We start from the raw sequence: 20,011 nt of genomic DNA, 5'->3' as shown, positions 1-20,011 counted from the left end.
ATCATAAAATAAATATTTTTTCTCATCATTATCATTACATAGTATAAAATAAAGTGGCTTACTGCTGTCTGTCCCTTTGTATGCTTAGATCTTTAAAACCATGCTACGGATTTTGATGAGTTTTTTTTAATAGATAGTCTGATTGGAAAGGAAGGTTTTTGTATGTAACACATGGATAATATAGTAAAGAAACAGTAATAATTATGGAAGTTTCTTTTAGTTCTGTAGTATATATACGTCGCTAGTAATAATATATAACAAATTATGCTCCTCACAAACAAGAGACAGCAATATGGAGCTAAAAGTATTACATGATGAAAAGAGCATCATGACGTTTGTCCTTACGACATACGTGTCGGTCTTATACCGAAAACGGGGCAATAGATTTTTCACCTCAGAAAATTCGAAGCCTAGCTTATATTATAATTTGCTACAAAAAATTTCATGACAAACTCAATTACATTTCAAATGACAGAAAGACTTTTGTGTGATATAGGTTGGCCGACGAACATATGGGCCACCTGATGGTAAGTGGTCACCATTACCCGTAGACAATGACGCTGTAAGAAATATTAACTATTCCTTACAACTTCAATGCGCCACCAACCTTGGGAACTAAGATAATATGTCCCTTGTGCCTGTAGTTACACTGGCTTACTCACCCTTCAAACCGGCACACAACAATACTAAGCACTGTTGTTTGGTGGTAGAATAACTGATGAGTGGCACCTACCCAGACGTTGGACATTAATAGAATACTTTTCACGGATACGTTTCACTAGTCTCGTTGATCGAAAGTCAATCAGGAGGATTCATCACTAAATCAATACAAAAATCATACTTTTCGACGACCTCCATGGTCGAGTGGCGTGTACACCGGTTTTCATGGGTACGCCACTCCGAGGTCCTGGGTTCGATTCCCGGCTGAGTCGATGTAGATTATTAATAGTTTTCTATGTTGTCTCGGGTCTGGGTGTTTGTGGTACCGTCGCTACTTCTGAATTTCCATAACACAAGTGCTTTAGCTATTTACATTGGGATCAGAGTAATGTATGTGATTTTGTCTCATATTTATATTTATTTATTTATTTATTTCTAAAGAAACTATTTAAAAAATCCACTATAATAATAGTTACCTTTGCGGAAAATGTACGAAGTAAATTGTAGTGTGTACTGGCTTTAAAGTCGACCATTGAAATTTTTTCTCGACTTCATGACGAAGCAACGTCGAAATAAGCGGATTTTTAAATAGATAGACAGTAACACGTTGCTAAGTAAAAACAGCGTGGAATTCAGAACGCGTCAGTTCTGTGACGTAGACTTGTAAAAATAATTACGATTCCAATTGTTGTCGACAGCCATTATATCTTAATTCAGAACATTGTATTATTTGAAGTATTTGATAAATTATTCGCTTACGAAACGTTCATGTATTCATGTGCTAATCATGTTTTTGTATTACTGTCATTGTTTGTCGAGGTTTAATATGATTATTACTTATTAAGAAAATATTATTTTGTGTAAAACTATTTTTCTCCCCCGACGTCGCTCGAGATTTAGAAGTTGATTTTCATGTATTAGGCAAAATAAAAAAATAAATAAAAAAGTAGCCTATGTCCTGTATTTAAGTATGTCCTTTCGTGGATTTAAAGGTTGCTTCATACCAAATTTCGTCAAATTCGGTTTATACGTTTGACCGTTAAAGACAGTCAGAGTAATATACACTTTTATAATATTAGTATAGAAGTATATATGATGTTAAGTAAAACTAATGTTAAATAGTCACTACCGTTCAGCGGCGTTGTGAGAAATATTAGCCATCACTTACGTCACTAATGCGCGACTCACCTTGGGATGCAAGATATTACGTCCCTAATGCCTGTAGTAACACTGGCTCAAACCGGTACACAACAATATTAAATATCACCGTTTGGCGGTATAATATTTTATGAGTGGGTGGCACTATTGGGCTTGTACAAAGCGTTACCACCAAATAAATACTCGAATTTTCCGTATACGAAACATGCGCTTGCCTGGCAATTTTATTCACACTAAGGACCTAACATAGGATTACACAAAGCAGAATTAAAAATAATTACCTGCTGTATAAACTCTACTGCTTGGCTTATACAATGAACGTTTTACCAAGCTATTATTATTTGATAATATTCGCCACTACTGACAGCGGTTCGCCGCAGGTTTTTTTTACGTAACGTTTGCTACGGAGTTCGTATTCCTTCCGTAACAAACATTTGTATTCACCATACAGTTGCGGCTTGAATTTCGGTCTATTATTGTGCGTATTTTCTATTTTCCCCAATGAACTTAGAAGATCACGTTAAGCCTTCGATCCTTTTTATTATGACGAGCTCGTGCTATGAATTTTAATATTCACACAACAGTTCTACTCTATATCGTACGTCGCCTTATATGTATACCAAAGAATCATTGTCAATTATATATTTGGAAAAAGTAATAAGAACCCAAACTCAATGCCCAAATTTTGTCTATATGTACCTAGGTATTTTATAGAAAATTATACAATATATATATATTTTAATACATGTCATAATAATAATGACTGTTCTTTCTTATTATGATGTTCTTATTAAAATGTAAGCACTAATTACCGCTAATTATTAAAAATAATAAATTTAATTATTTTCACTGAACACCACAACAGACTAACAAAAAAATATTATACACATAGAATTTTTTTACAAAGATTACTAATTATAATTAAAAGTAATATTTCTTTAATAATTATTCGAACAACGGCCAAGAGTCAACGACCTATTTAAGTGTTTTTATTTATAGACTTAGTTAACGATTTCGACTTAAAAAATATATAATTTCATAGACATTCTTTGTTCGAATAAATAGCTTAAAGTATACTATCTTCAAAAGAAATTTTACTTTACTACTAAGAAATACTCTTAGTAGCCGTCTGTGAACGACATTAGAGAAATCTTTGCTTCACAAAAACTCCCCCTACCTGCAAGAATCACGTCCAGAGGGGCTTAAGGTTGGTGCTTAGGAAACCCCTCAACATGCTTAATTATCAGAAGACGGTAGAGAAATAGAAGGTTTGTTTTTGTAGCGTAAATATAAAGTATTTTCGGTAATTAATTTTCGTGTTACTGGGCGTGGAATAAAATATCGAGTTTTAATATTGTATGGAGACTACATTGAAAATATAATATTACTTTTTGTTTAAGTCCGAAATATAGAATAACAGATTTAAAGCAAAAATAAAACCGCCATATAAGTATTGACGTGTCGCATAAAAAAAAAACAAATCTCGTAATAGAAAAATTTACACTTTGAACTTATGTACATTTAAATACAAATTAAATAACACCTTTCTAAAGTATAATAAGCTGTGTAAATCGTATGTTACCGTTTACATCCAAGCTTGAATTTTCCGTATACGAAACATGCCTTGTCTGGCAATTTTATGTGCCTAATGTAGAGAACTTTATTTGGGCTGAACACGCGATGCTACAAATGTAGAATACAGTTTCAATCTATGCTGTGATGGGGTAGCATAATGTAATCAATCATGTTGCAAATAATGGTTTGAAAAAAATAATAAAACGCCTTACATATTAATGAAATTACAACCGGAAAAAAATATTGATTTTTCTTGTACTCATCTTTCCATTTAATAATTGTCAGAATTAAATAAAATGAAGCCATATAAACGAATTCAATATACAACACAATCAATAATTGAAAGAAATAACACAATAAGAATTGAGTTTGTATATTTTTTACAGCACGTGTATGATCCATGACTGGTCGGGGAATTAAAAAGAAACCTCTAAACGTAGTTCTCAATTTTAATTCTCAGAATATTTAGTTCACCTTCACCTTTTATTTCCACAGTAATTCAATACTGTTTTATTAATTATTATAATATCTAGAAGTAGATATTACTTATATTAATATCAAATCATATGAATATTTATGTGTAAATTATTAAAATAATTGTGAGGTAAGCACAAAATCTTCTTCAATCACGCAGAGGAGATTTTTTGTAAAGAAGTGACTTTTTAATGCTGCTATCTTACTTTTAACGAAATTTAAGGGATGGTGATTTGCGATACCTTACTTCACGTGACTTAAAATTGCAAGCTTAGCTGTCCATAGTTTTTAGACGTCAATAGCGCAATGGTTTACTCGTCGTCTACCGAAGCAAAAAGTCGCTGGATCGATCTTGACCTCGTATCTTTGGTGATTATTGTCCCTACTCTTAAAAGAAGATTATTGAAATACGAGGAAGGAATGGAATATTATTAATTTTTTAATTAATTTAGGGCATTGCTATTGTTACTAAAAAAGATAGGTAGACAATCTAGGGGATTGATAACAAATGCCCTCATTTGTTATCAGAATAGTTTCCGAAAGAAGAACACGAATCTGACAAAGGGGCACAGGATAATTCCAGACCGGATGGATCGACGATCCTAAACACACAGGTCGGTCTGACCCCAACTAACTATAGTATATGTCTAGTAGTGGACCTTTAAAGTCTGATGGATGGATGCAACAATATTGCTATCATATTTCAACCGTTGGGCTAAGAATTATTACAAGCTGGTTAGTATTGCCAAATTGGTGAATGTTTACACAATAATTAGTGTCATTGTAAGTAAAGTTTATATTTGAAACATCACAACACCATTATTGTAGTTAGTAGCCAATTAAATTATGAAGTACATCAATTACATAAGATCAAATAAACAAACCATGATCGAAACGGAAGACATAAGTCAAGACTGTATTATTATTTATCGGCGCGTCGCGATCTCTTGCCAATCAGTAATCAAGTATAATGATATCGATGCTCGTTTCTTTATTGAGGAAGAAGTGAAAATTGTTTACGCATTGTGGAACATAGAATGGCGCTGTTGGTTGTAAAACAATGTTTTATTGTGGAATAAACAGACCTCGAACAGTCTCCCGTTGACGCGGCGCCGAGTCTCGACCTTCCTATTACAAGATACACCAGTATAAACGCGTTTTTATTTACACTGAAACAAATTTACTTCATTTAATTTTTGGAAAGATAGACCATAAGAAAATTTATGGGTGATTGATAATTCTTTTTTAATATTTCATTTCGGTACCTTGTTAAGAACTGGTTTAGAAATTATTTACCTACAGGTTAAATCACTATATTTTCCTAGACGAGAGCTTGAACACAAATTAATCACATCAACATACTTGACCGGGGTTGTACTTTGGCCTTTTACATATATTTTATAGAATAATGTAACCAATCAAAATTGAATAACTCATACTATATAACAAAGAGTTTATTAGAATTAATGAAATTCTTCAATATTTTTTTAATTTAATCTCATAAATGAAACTATTTGTCCAAAATTGTTTGATGGTATTTCTGTTGGCAATTAATAGACTTCGATTTTTTGCTAAAATTTTTGAATTGCGAGGGTTTTTTAGCTAATCACTCCGTTGTAACTATGCTGAATGAGATTATACATTCTCATAAAATTTGTTATAATACTGTAACAAATTCTACATTGGCTAATCAATAATTAAATTATCATATATATTTGCAAAGAGGATCATTATATTTATTTACAAGGAGGACAACGTCTATCTGGATTTGATAGTTTGAAATATAATGAATATTTATTTGTTTGTGTTGATTTAATCCGATGGATTTGGAATTTATATGTTTGATGTTGACACTTCCATTATTTCAAGATATGATCTTCTATAACCGGAAGATGTTTACTGGTGGACCGAAGCTTTGGTTGGCCTACAGATTATAACATTGCTTTTGTTTAACTGCTAAAATCCAACTTCTAATTTATAAAGTTACATATTATCCATATGCTTTATAAATTATCCTCTTATCGGCTTACAATAATGTTTTATACCTATAGATTAAAAAGTAAGTGGATTGCTTCTTTGTCGTGATGTATTTGGTAAAGGATTTTATTAACTTTAATCCCTATCTAATCTAATACCAAAAAAATAACAATAGCATCTGATAGTTGACATCAAAGATTACTTTTTTCAGGGTTCTGGAGATGCACAAATAAGTTCAAAATAACAAAAGGAATCCGTATATCATGATTATTGTATCGAAAAAAGATTGAAAATACAATCGGCTTTCAATATTCGTTGTAAAACATGAAAGTACACAAACTCCATCTTTCCGCGCCAAAAACCAGTCAAAAGACTCGTTAGTAAATTGGCCATTGTTCTATTGTTGCGGAGGCCAATGTTTTGATTTGATTCGGTTTGAAAGATTTATCAAGCGCTCTGTCCGGTGACCGAGTATTGTCGGCCAATACGACACTAATTCAATTTTATTAATGGTTTGGCTATTTGCCTCACGGCGGTTTGTTCGCAGGCTTTTTCTATCGTTTATTTTATTGTCATTTAAACAAAATCTCTGCGAGAATGGAATTTTTTAAAGCTGAAAATATAATTTTTTACTGAATATCTAAAGTTGATTTTTTCCTGTTTTTTTTTTCTCTTTGTTTTACAATTTTTTATAAACAACATTTAAAACAGCGTTGACAAATTTTAAATAAGCGCGTATAAAAAAACATTATTCACAAACTAATGTTTAACTCTAACTAGTACACCATTTTCTTTTAATAATTGTTCATACTTCTTGTAATATGATTTCATCCCTCTCATTACAAACAGCTCTATACTAAAAAATTATAATTTATTTATAATTTCTTTTACAGATACTAATTTAAAACAAACAAATTCCAAATTTTTATTTGTATCTTTATCATTATACATATATGTATAGTTCATGTAATCGAAAATGAACTAAAACCAAAGATTTATTTTTTTGTATAGTAGTTTGTACTGAATGTCTTATAAATTAAATTAAGTACTTGTTTGCTGTTATGATAGATGTATAAATTTGCGAACTTTCTTTGGAATAAAGCAAAGTTCGCAAGGAAATAGGGTCCAAATTTCTCATTGCGAAGATGTCCTGAGCGTTAAGGGAGAAATCATTGAGCTTATTCCTTACCCTTTGGTGCATAAACATGGTGCTGGCCTGGATTTGAACAATCGATTTGTGCACGCATTTTAACACTTGTTTATCTGTTTGGAAAGTTTCATTAAAATCTGTCTTTCATAAAAGATGTCGTTTGCGGCCTGAACATGCATGCCCCATCCACATATAAAAATTGGATAGGATATCACTCTCTGTGTGTTTGTGGACTAGACGAAGTATCCTTATCCCATATTTTGTTCGCCTATCCCAAAAAACTCTATTCTTTTATCCTTGTTATATAAAACTGTTGAATGTAAAGTCCGATTTGTACATTTTTATGTAAATACATTAAGCATGATAAAATGAAGTTGTAAATAGTTATGTGATTGATTTATACTTATTTTACTACTTATTTTCATGTTTTTATATGTCCTGGGAAACTGAGATGTTATATCCCTTATCCCTTTAGTTATATTAACTCATTCTTCTAACCGGGTCACAGCAATATTGTAAAAATAACAGAATGTGTGGTGTCTACTCAAATGGTCTTATATAAAGCCCTTCCGCCTAGTGATAAGCCTTCAAAATTAACTCCACCTTCAATTTACTTGTCTTACTCAATTAAATCTGTAATTAATGATAACATCGTATCGATCAATTTCTTTCGAGTGTTCTCCGACGCATATGACAATGGACATCTTTGCCTTGTTTGCATGATTTCAAAGATTATAAAAAAATTGTCAATTTAGAAACACGAGACATTGTTTTTTTATGTGTCGTTAATTTTTTGTACTGTCGATTTATTTAAAGCAAAGAAGCACTCTTTAAATTTCAATAACAAAGAACTATGTAGTTACACAGTCGGCTTAAATCTATCTGTAAAATAATAAAGAAAAAACATACATATATAAACAGTGATACCTCCACATACTGCATGTACATCTACAAGTCTCAAATATCCAATTTTTTAAATGAAATCTGGTCGTATACAATTCGTTCGTTGTTCATATCTAGTATTGTATATGTCTTTTTATAAAATGAAATATTAAATACAAGCTGCACATAAAAATGTAATATCTCACCTGCGCCGTCGTGTCTCCATTTTATTAAAGTTTTTCAAGCAAAGTGATAAAAATGATGGGCGCGCTTCATAAACTCAACGCTTTGTCTTTATTTTATAATATTTTTATTTTATTTTTCATACGACATCGGGCGACTCTTATTTGAGTTGTTAAGGTTGGTCATATTTTAAATTTAAATATCTTTATGCATATTTGTGTTGTAATTTATGAAGGGATATATGTACAATATAAATTGTGTATTAAGTTAAAGCTTGTTATGTGTGTTAATGTGTGAGTTTATCGTGTTACTTCTGAACTCAGGAATTCGTATTTTATGAACGAATGAATATGAACGAATCACTGAACGAATTTAAATAGTACTTTTTTAACTATATCCCTCAAAGGTTTCAGTGGTATGTTACAACTAAATGTAATGAGTTGTCATGTGCCCTCCGGTTGGCTCCAATTTATCGGATTAAATTTTCTCTTGTGATAAAATGTTGTCTATGTTCGAGTATGATTACATTTACAGTCAAGAGTTTATTATTTATTTCTACAAAATATATTATTTATCAGTTCAAACGGATTTAAGAGTGAATTCTATTTGATAGCTGCTTTAGACGTTTACATTATATAGAAACACATTTAGGTCATAAATCATATAAAACTAATAAAATGTAATACCACTATTAAAAAAATGTATATTTGACAGTGAAAGAACACTCGTATGTGTCGGATGTAAATATTTCAATCAAAAATCTATCCACCATCGTGAAGAGCTGAGATGGCCCAGTGGTTAGAACGCGTGCATCTTAACCGATGATTGCGGGTTCAAACCTAGGCAAGCACCACTATATATAGGTGCTTAATGTGTGTATATAATTCATCTTATGCTCGACGGTGAAGGGGAACATCATGAGGAAACCTGCATTTGTCTAATTTCATCGAAATTCTGCCACATGTGCATTCCACCAACGCGCATTGGAACAGCGTGATGGAATATGTTCCAAACCCTCTCCTTAATGGAAGAGGAGGCCTTATCTCAGCAGTGGGAAATTTACAGGCTGTTACTACTTGAAGTGGAGAATCGTTGTAACTAAACCTCTGATATCCTCCTTTTCCAAACAAAAGAGAACAAAAACCAAATAAACAACATTTGACGGCGAAATGACGAGATATCATGGGAGGGGGGGGGGGAAGCTTGATTCATTTATGGTTTTAATTATAGATTTCCGAAAAAAATGCGTTTCTATCGTCGAAGAAACTGTTACCGCAACTTTGAAAGTGAAATTTAAGTTTATATAAGTAGTTGAGTCTAATAGTACTGTATTATAAGTAAAGATATTTTAATCAAACTTTTAATAGTCTACAAAATAGCTAATCTATTCATAAATCACATAAAATACGTAAATTTAAGGTTTAATCTTTATTCGTACTTCGATTGGAATAGGTTATAGGTGTGTGACGAGACCTATCCTTACTTCTATTAACCATTACTGTATCATGTCCATTTATTATACAAATAGCTCAAAAGGTAAATCCTTCATTTGAATTTCAATGACATTCAAGGCTTGAAGATTTACAAGGCATTGTCAATCTCGAACATCCCGGATAAACCCTGAAAACATGGCGACTGTTTCGTCTTAGTTCAGAGCATGCAATGAACTTCAATTTAATACTAAAATAATATCTTTATTTGTTATCATACGAGCAACGTAACGTTTTCTACGTCAAACTGTGGGTGTAATATATCAACGAAAATCTTTTGGCTCCGCAAAGTCCGCAGACACATTTGTTTAACTTCACCTGTTAGTTTGTGTGGGTTCAATCCATGAACTCATTGGTGAAATATTTCATACACAGTGCTAATGTCTATACAAGAGTATAGTTAATTGAATACCTTGTAAACGTAAAATTTGTGAAAATATTAAATAAGTTCCTACCTATTTTATGTTACAATTGAACTAAATTTGTAACAAATAATCTGTAACTTCGGTGACAATGGAAAAATATTGTACCAGGGATTCTTAATATGACCATAGGTGTTCTTCGTCTACTTAACACAGAATAAACAAGTGAAAGCTTGTTTTTTGAGATGTTTATACATTTCTTATATTTTATTATTACAGTTATAAGTTGTAGAATCTTGTCTACCTTTTTATAAATTGGGATCTGCTTTCAGTCTCAAGTTCGATAATCATATATCAAGTAATTGGAAATATATGACTAATGGAAATTTATATGTCTAAATCATAAATGTTTTTACAAGAAAGTATACTCTTACTTTTAAATAATTCTGTATTATCACAAGTTCATAAAGACTCATCATTCAGTCAGTTCATCGTTGCCCTACTGGGATATTCGTGATAGTGTTGCAAAAATGCATTTTTATATTTAATTATAAACAAAAATCGTCATAATTAAAAGCAGAATTATTTAACATATACAAATGTATATATATTTAAACTAGTTCCACTTGGGGGAGAATGTAGGTGTTGAGATTAAAAGAATATATGGCGTAGGTAATGCAGTAACAAACATCAATTCAATTTTCCACATTTACAGTATTAGTAAGAGAAACTCGAAAAAAGTAAACTATTTTAATATCGATCAATTTTAAAACATTACCGGTGACAGGAAGAAAAAGAAACGTCTTTTTCTAAACCCATACATCATATTATTCTGTCACGAGTTCAGGAAAAGCTTAAGTCCCGTAACAAATGGTTTTTTAAATTTGTTGCGCTCATTTTGATGAAAATAGTAATCCATCATTATTCGTAACACAAAGGCGTGATTACACGATTAATAACACTAATTTGACGGCAGGTGGATAACAATTAATTCTTACGCAGCCTTTCACGGAACAGTATCAAAATTCGGTTCTGATAATTTTAGCTCATTATTTTTGGTGAAAACTAATTATTACGGAATTAGTAGGTCATTATTTCTGGCACAGATTTTTCCGTTTGATCACTTTGGTGTGGTGCTATAAACAGTTAATGCTAGTGAATATCGATTAATATAAACTTTAGTCTCTAATGAAAATTTTTATTGATAATTTTATTGCAACATATTACTAATTCAGTCTAAGTACATCATCGTTACGATTTACTCACTAACACCATTGAATCTTAAATATATAAAATATGTACTATACAATATTGCAATACATTTTATAAGATAATTATATAAGTGAACTTTAACAAAGTTATAAGAATCAAAATATAAGCAGATTTTCCAAAAGTAGACTTTTAAGCAGTTATTATGAAATGAAATATCATTTAGCGCTAAATTTCTAGAGTAACGTGAAATATGGAACACTGCCTGTTCACATTAAACAGTTGGAAATGAACAGAGAAAAGTTGTAAATTATACTATAATAGGGCTGTGCCATAGTTATACCTGACAAAGTAACTAATTTCAAATATTATACATACATATATAACATTCTTTACGGTCGAACAATCCTTAAAATATAATTATATCTTAAAGTCCTATTTATGATCTTATTCGTGGAACTGCTATTGTCAGCCATATAAATAAAACATGTTTGTACATGCGTTAGTATGGTATTATATAATTTATTTACGTATGATAATGTTACCCATCAAATCTGATTAAGTTATTGTATAATTATAGAAAGACTGTTTTATATTGCCATTGTTTAAAAACCTCGTCACTGGCTTGGTCTTACCAGTGACAGTAATAATGCCAGTAGATTCAACCACTGGCGTTTGCTTCGCTGTACGCTGGCATTCCGGCGTCTTTATTTATTCCCACACGTGCACATATTGTGCCTCGGAATGTTCGTCTGATTCAATTTTATTAATGGACTTGGACGTTTGCCCTACTGACTGTGAACGCGGCTATTCTATTTGTCTCAACGTATCTTATTATCAGCTTACGACGTAACGTTGTGAGCCTTACCGCGACGTGTTACAGGCTATATTCGTGTGTTATGCAGATTAATTTCCACTGTGTTCTGTAAGGCGAGCGTCGTAGCCGGAGACTGCATTGAGTCAGCGCACATCCGAGATGTCAACAAGGCCGACCCGCTTTGAGAAGCATTTACGATATTGCTTTTGGACTAATTCAATTTACGATTGACGCTAATGACTCTCCATCAATGGGCATTTTTATTCGGGTGGAGTTGTACATGTGTACGGTTACGTAAATTTGCGGTTTCATTTATGTAGGTAATTATATGAGTAATGTGTTAATTTGTTTCAGAATGAACTGGTAGCCGTAGCGGCGCGACAACGTCCATGTTGTGATGACGGCTGTTAATTCGGTAAGCTTTGAGCACACATTCGCTTTGTAAAGTATTATTTATAACGTTAAATACAATTAAATCGGCTTTAAGTCGTTACAATTCCCTAATGAGAGTTACTAAGTGTTTACAATGTAATATAGTTTTAATAAATATGAAATTAAAAATTAATTTTAAAGCCATTTATTTTCCCATGGCTTAAACCCTAAGTTTGCTCTTCAAGCCGAGATGACCCAATGGTTAGAACGCGTGCATCCTAACCAACAACCGATGATTGCGGTTTCATACCCAGGCATGCACCACTGAATACTCATGTGCTTAATTTGTGTTTATAATTCATTTCATGCACGGCGGTGAAAGAAAACATCGTGAGGAAACCTACATGTGTCTAATTTCATAAAAATTCTGCCACCCCTATATATATTCATCCAAACAGCACTGTAACAGCATACCTTTCCCTCAAAAGGAGAGGATTCCAGAAATGAGAAATTTACAGGTTGTTGTTGTTGTTGCTTCTGGTTAAAAATAAGTCGAGAGATGTGTGTTATTAACTACTACTTATTCTGCTATCATGAACTGTATGTAAGCAAAGAAACATATTAATCCTTGGTTATTACATACAAGAAAAACATTTGAAATACCAACATACCTACTGTCCTATTCAACATATTCAATGGATTAGATTTCTGTTGTAGTTATGCTTATGACTGTTACTAATTAAGGAGAGCTATCGTAAGACATTTATACAGGAGGTAATAGACCAGACGTGGGACATCTATACTCCTATATATACTTACTTTTTATTATTACATATGTATATTTTTGTATGGCTACATTTTTTATTACAACTTATTATTATTTTATTTGTAAGTTACAATTTTAAATGAAGTATATAATTAAATTACATTCGGTTAACAAAGCAAAACAAACTATTAAAAGCTGATCAAAACATTTTGGCCATAGTCGATAATATGCCATTAGTATTAATGAGGCAGGTTATTATGAATAGAGTGATTAAAACGAACTCACGACCGTTCTACGACTCCCTAATTGACAGTATATCTGTTAAGCCTCTTGTAATACCATGCCATAACCAATTTATCATACGAGTAATATATAAAATCATTGCAAATCAAGTGAAACTATATACGAAAAAACGATTATAAATTATTATTATATATTATTATAGGCAAAGAGAAACGAACATACATACCTAATGACGGACTACTTTTAGTGAAATCGTTTTAGATCTCGTTGCAATGATATAATTATTTATTAACCATGAATATTTAAATAAATAAAAAATAAAACTATATTCAAAAAACGAAAAAGTTCTTAATAACTTTATTTTTTTTTTTACCTTACAAAACTGTCTAAAGCCACTGCCACATACATCGAATAAAACCTCTTTTTATTTTCAAGACAGATTCTTAAATTTGTCTAATTCTATTCTTATAAATAGATTTTAATTTACATTGTCTTACTTAAAAATGTTTTATCCCAAAATTTATAGTTTTATTTTTCGCAAATAATTCTAGTGTTTTTAACGACATGCCAGAAATGAATTTGAAAAACGATTATGAGGCACTCTGAAAAACGCGTAGGCGTGAAACTATGGATAAAATTGTTTTTCAGAACATTTTCTACGTAATTAATCACAGGTACGTTTTATTTTTTGGTTCAAAAGGTCGAATTTGTATTTTGCTGAAATAGTATGAAATTACAAATTCGATTATTTTTTTTTGCAACTTTTAATTAAGTAAATGAATACGATCTTAATTATATAACCTAACCGGATTGTTAGCATATTTTTACTTATGTTTTAAAGTTTGAAGTTTTATCTATAAAATTAAATAAATAAAAATTATATAATTGCAATAAAACAATTTTTTTTATTAAATTATATTTACGGAATTTGATTTATTAATATAATACGAAATTCTCATATTTATCGATATCGGTAAATAGATAAAACATCAATATCACTGATACCGATGATAATGTCCGAAAATCCACAACAGCGCGATTTCTTTGACATTTTCTGCCTCGCACAACCACTTTGTGGAACCAGCTTTCGCCGGCGGTTTTTCCGAACCGATAAGAAAAGAGCGTACTCCTTAAAGACCGGCAACGCACCTGGTGTTGCAGATGTCCACGGGCGGTGGTAGTCACTTTCCATCAGGTGAGCTTCCTGCTCGTTTGCCACCTATCTCGTAAAAAAAGATACAACAAGAAATAGCCTTAAATCATATTTGTTTTGAATTTTGTCCGATGAAAGGCCATATTTTTTGTGTTATTCTAGCAAGAAGCTCTACTATAGCAAAATTTTACCTAACATATGCAAGCTTCCCCGAGATCTTTGCCGTTAAGGGCGGGCGTGAGATGAATTATAAACAAGAATTAAGTCATAAAAACTCAGCGGTACTTCCCCATTTATTTCCTTGCCCATTATCTTCATACGAATTCCACATATTCCCTTACACGAAGTCACGTCAGCTATACGAGACAATTCATTACGATTTCCAACATATGAATATTTCTAAGTCATAAACCTTAATGACGATATCAAACAGACACGTGCTTAATAAGAAATACAAACAAGAAGCCACGTGATCTATAGCCCAATAAATATGGCTCAATTTGACTAATGGTAGAAATCATCGAGGTATTAATGTGAGCTAGTTCATCATAGCTACGGCCACTTCAACAAAATTAACATGACCTGTGGCTTTGCATATAATCACAAATTTTGCTTCGTTATTTCAAGCACTAAAATACAAAATGTGTTTCAACTGAACTGGTTAATACAGGATACAGTAGCAGTGATTATTGGATATTCTGTGATCGGCAGAGGGAGTATTACATTTGAATATTTAATAATATTAGGTATTAATTACTTGCCATTTGATCATTATTTCGTTTGTGAGTATTATTTTTGCTGGCAAATTGTATGGATAACTTTGTTGACTATAAATGCCTATAACTTATAGGAAATAGATAACGACAATTTTGCACTATAATGCCACTGATGCATTTGATAAGATTGCATTTATTAAGATTGGGCGCTGTTTCTAAAAGCTCGCTCAGTGAACAATTTTCTTTTTAATTTTTAGCATTTTTTTTTCTCATTAAAAACTTTTCATTGTAGAAAATTCCATTTTTAAAAGTATAAAAATATGACAATGAGCTATGATGACTATGCCGTATTAATATCTGTAACTATATATATCTGTGAAATATATAATGGCTATGTCTGCATCGCAATACAAATTACAAGATAAAGATGCCACGACTGGCATATTTGTGACATGACGTACGTTTGTTACACGTAAAAGAAAATAGGATATTTTATAAATTGACATCGAATGTTATACAAAAATATACGTGTAAAATATCCAAAAACGTGCCGTCCTAGTTTCCTGTTCAAAAAGTTTATTTCCCTTATTTATCATCAAAGTCATAACAACTCTCCATGATGAATGATCCACGGATGCCTCATTAGCTCCTGAATATCTTTGAGCGAAGAGCGCTAGCTACTAATCAAAGTAAACGATTTTTTTCCCGTTTTAAATGCAATGTTTAAATATTCAACATAAAATCAATATTATGCTTTTTTATGAAAATATATGTATATATGATAAAGGTAGGTGTACCAGTAAATGCCCATTTACCTGATATTAAACGATCACCACCGCCCATAGACAAAACCGCTGGAAAATATTTTAACCGTTCCTTACATCGCCAATGCGCTACTCATAATGGGAACTAGATTGTAGAGGTTATGGCATCTTAGGTCACACTTGCTAGCCCACTCTTCAAACCGGAATACAACAATACTGAATACTCCTATTTCGCGGTAGAATATCTAATGATTGTATCATACCTACCCGCTAGCTAGCTCAAAGCCTTACTAGCAAATATAAGTTAATATTATTAACTTTGAAAGCTTGTTTTGTCTCAATCAAATCCATGAAAAATAAACGAGTTCGTGCTATAATGAGTCAGATATATATTTAAAAGGCAAAATCAAGCTTGCCAGTTCTTAACGTAGAAGTCTCATTGAATCGAACAGATGCTACGCCCGTGCGTACATTAATTTATATATACATATGTATATTTCATGTGTACTTGTATATATTTGAATAAATATTTATTGATAAAAACCCTCGATACTAAAACACAAGAGATCTCCAGTTTTGAAATTATTGTTTATTTATTTCTAATGGCTTCTTGGAAGGCGCGGTAAGGCTTAGACTTGATATCAGCTTTAATGAAAAGGCAATATAACAACAGCAAAACACGTGGAAATCGTCCATCAATAAGGGGAGGGTATCATCCTTCCTGGGGTATCCTATCCTTCTATCTTGAAGAGAGATATGTTTTGCAAACTTATAACGCCTACTAGATTCAACTGTACGTTTTAATTAGGTTTATTATGTGTGTCATTTACGAAATAATTTTATTATGATAAACATAGTACGTGTGATGTAGGATGGGATCGTTAAATGCTACCAAATTAAAAAGTCTTATTCAACGACTGCACTGTTTATACGATACCAGATACGTTTGACTATAAATCAACGTTTTTATAAGGTTGGTTTTGTTTTGATACGGGGAGCAATGGCGATTAATGTCAGTCAAAGATACCGACTTGTTTTAACAGATAATATAGATTTCAGGAATCTCAGGCCGATGTGATTTCGGAGAAATTAGACGTATTCTGTTTTTTATAACTTACAAACTGTAAACTTCAGATATCAATAAACTGATATTCGTTTATTTGTATTTTGGTAGATTTTATCAATATCTATATCAAATACTAAAGGAATAGATTATGTATGTTGGATGATATCTTATTGTATACGTAATTTATTAAAACATAGATTTTTAGGGTTCCGTACCTAGAAGATAAAACGGTACTCTCTTATTAAAGCCGCCCGTCTGTCTGTCTGTCCGTCTGTCTCGAGGCCGTATTTTTATCTATTTATATAGGTACACATCTCGTTCACAAAGGCAATATGTAGGCTGTAATTCTGCCACATGTGAACCTATCAACCCGCATTGTAATAAGCTTTAAATCTTTTTCATAAGGAGAAGGCGTTTACCCAGAAGTAGGGTATTAACGGGGTGTTAGTATTTAATAAAGGGTTTATATTTTAATAAACGTCTCTCAAAGCTCGAACGTTCTATTTATAATAAATTTTAAAAGACTCTCGTTCCATAATTTAATAAACGATTTCGTATTATTCAGAATATTAAATGAAAAATGATATAATACGCCGTCATTCAATATTAAAGAGAAACCTTTTGTTATACCTTAGAATATGTTGCAGCAATAAACAAATTCTTCCTCCACACAGACCGGCCATGCCAAAGATTACATTACTTTCATAAAACGTACAGAAATTACTCAATATTAAATTATTTTCAAGCGCGGTTTATCGATCGGAGTCTACATAAATTAGACAATACAATACATCGAACAAACATAAATGAAATAATGTTATCCTAATCGATAAAATTAGACTACGCGTGATACTAATAAAAATAAATTACGCGATACAATTCCATTATACGGAATAGAAAATGTTTGTTTTATTGCAACCTAATAAAGTGTTAAGTGGCAGTTTGTGCAGGGCTTGTGGGTCCCAAACTCTCTGAACGACATTGTAGCGCGTAACGCCTTCATTCAGGGAGGATATAACCCTCGCACGCCATAAAACGACAAAATAAAGATGCCCCGTTTTATAGTATATTTATTCCTTATTTAATACTATTCTTTGTTTTATCCGGTTATAATAATATTATTTAATTACTATTGTTACAAAGCACTTGAGAGGAAGTAGATAATTGAGGCTATCTGAGTTATTTTGTTTTTTAAATGATTATAAGATTAAAATGTAATAATTGATCGACGATTTTATTATTGTACTTTGTAACCTTTGTGTGTATGTGATATTATTTTATTAGCCATCAACATTTAATTTTCAAAAGTAATAATAATATCACAATTAAAATAATCGTATAGAACCACAGCCTTATGGAATAAGCTCCAAAATTATAATCAAGGCAAATAGTCAGAATGAATTTCATAATAAATTGAATTGTTACTTACTAGATAATAAAGTCTACAAATCGTTTAATTATGACGTTAAATAAGAACTTTTTGATAAGATTTATTCCATAGAACGTTCCGTGCAAAGCGACGTAAAACGACTAGTGCTGTAAAGTGTTAACCATTTGTTGCAAAACTCGTAAAGTTAAGAGATACAATAAATTTAACAGAACATCAAGTGGAACGCGAAGAAACAATTAAAAAGAGGAAGACCATAGGAACGAGTACCTGCAAGTGGACAAAAGTAAACCGAGAGGGGAATGAATGAGATTCTAATTCTGGAGAGCAGTGAAGCCTTTTGTAACGGAGTAATAAAGAACATTCTAGCACTGGAGTGGACCCGCCGGAAATTTAATCTGACTGAGAGGCCTTTGTTACGAGAATTCTGTCCTTAGATAAATGCCCGTATAAGTAGACGCGGCCCTGAATATTTCAGTTTAATTAAAAACACGAATTTTGACTGCTCATTGCCTCACACAATACACAACTCTGTCAATACTAAAGATATCTGGAAGATTATATTAAAAATTTCGACCAAACCAGTACGAGGGAACATATTAATAAAGTATGCAGTAATCTCTCTGATGAATATTTCCAGTCAGTAGTCGGAGTGTCGTTTTTACAGACTACGGAATTCATGTAAGAAAGGTAAGAAAATTAGGATAAAGTAGAATAAGTGATTTACAATGATTGGAATGTTTGGACTTTACCTAATTATGTTTACAGAAAATCAAACAAATAACTTTTCTACTTTCTTAGCAATCATTTAAGTTACATAATCTTGTCAAAACTTTTAACAAAGAACATTATTCCATTAATTCCATAAAAACGGTCCGTCTATAAAACATAATAAAACAGCAATCTTCTAATTACGTCTAAAAAAATTATGGTATTAATTTAACAAACTAATACTTTTCTGTTCGTAAAATTATCTTAGAATTTCATTATCGTCTCACCGACGCTGTAGACTTATATAAATCTTTTCAAGTCTCAACGAAACGAAATGAAGTAAACATTTTTTTTTGTCCAAGTACACTGGCAGTGTTTAAATTCTCGAGAAAATCCCAGCTCTTAATAAGATAAAAAACGATGGTTTATCGCAACCTTGTAACGAAGGCCTCGCACCAATGCTGATAATAGCCCTCTTGTTTCGATCCCAAGCGTAAAATATAGAGAATAGCGTTATTCAAACAATGTCCCATACTTAAGGAAACGATACACTGTAGGTTACAGAAAAAATTGAGACCCTAAAAATAAATACGAACTAGCAAAGCTAACGTTTTCGCAAAAAATCAATTGTAAAACAATTTGACTGTATTGGTAAACAGGTTGACTTACGACTTTTCATAATCTTAACTATCATTTGAAATCAAATCTACATAAGTCTAGTAAACGTAGACAACTATACAAACAAACCTTTATAAATGTATGAATTACTTATCTGACTGTAATTGTTTTACCTCAGGTAAACATTAGTCTTAATTTTTGAATAACTTTTCGACGAACAAATGTTTCCAAACAATTTAATCTAACATCGAAAAGCATTTGAAATCGGGTAATATAAA

At 31.8% G+C, this 20,011-nt stretch overlaps 1 protein-coding gene across 1 annotated transcript in view; it reads left to right on the top strand.

Annotated features, from left to right (window-relative positions):
* Positions 1-20,011, top strand: part of LOC124538272 (zinc finger protein 541) — a 253,550-nt gene that overhangs the window by 62,420 nt on the left and 171,119 nt on the right. The window contains exon 2 of the mRNA XM_047115275.1: positions 12,292-12,352. Coding sequence (XP_046971231.1) covers positions 12,335-12,352 — 18 coding nt within the window. The 5' untranslated portion in view covers positions 12,292-12,334. The remainder of the gene's footprint in view (positions 1-12,291; positions 12,353-20,011) is intronic.

This window comes from Vanessa cardui, chromosome 20 (assembly GCF_905220365.1).
Source record: "Vanessa cardui chromosome 20, ilVanCard2.1, whole genome shotgun sequence".
In the NCBI taxonomy this organism is placed as follows: Eukaryota; Metazoa; Arthropoda; class Insecta; order Lepidoptera; family Nymphalidae; genus Vanessa; species Vanessa cardui.
The sequence above is the reverse complement of the archived record's forward strand: the minus strand, read 5'-3'. Positions and strand labels throughout refer to the sequence as shown.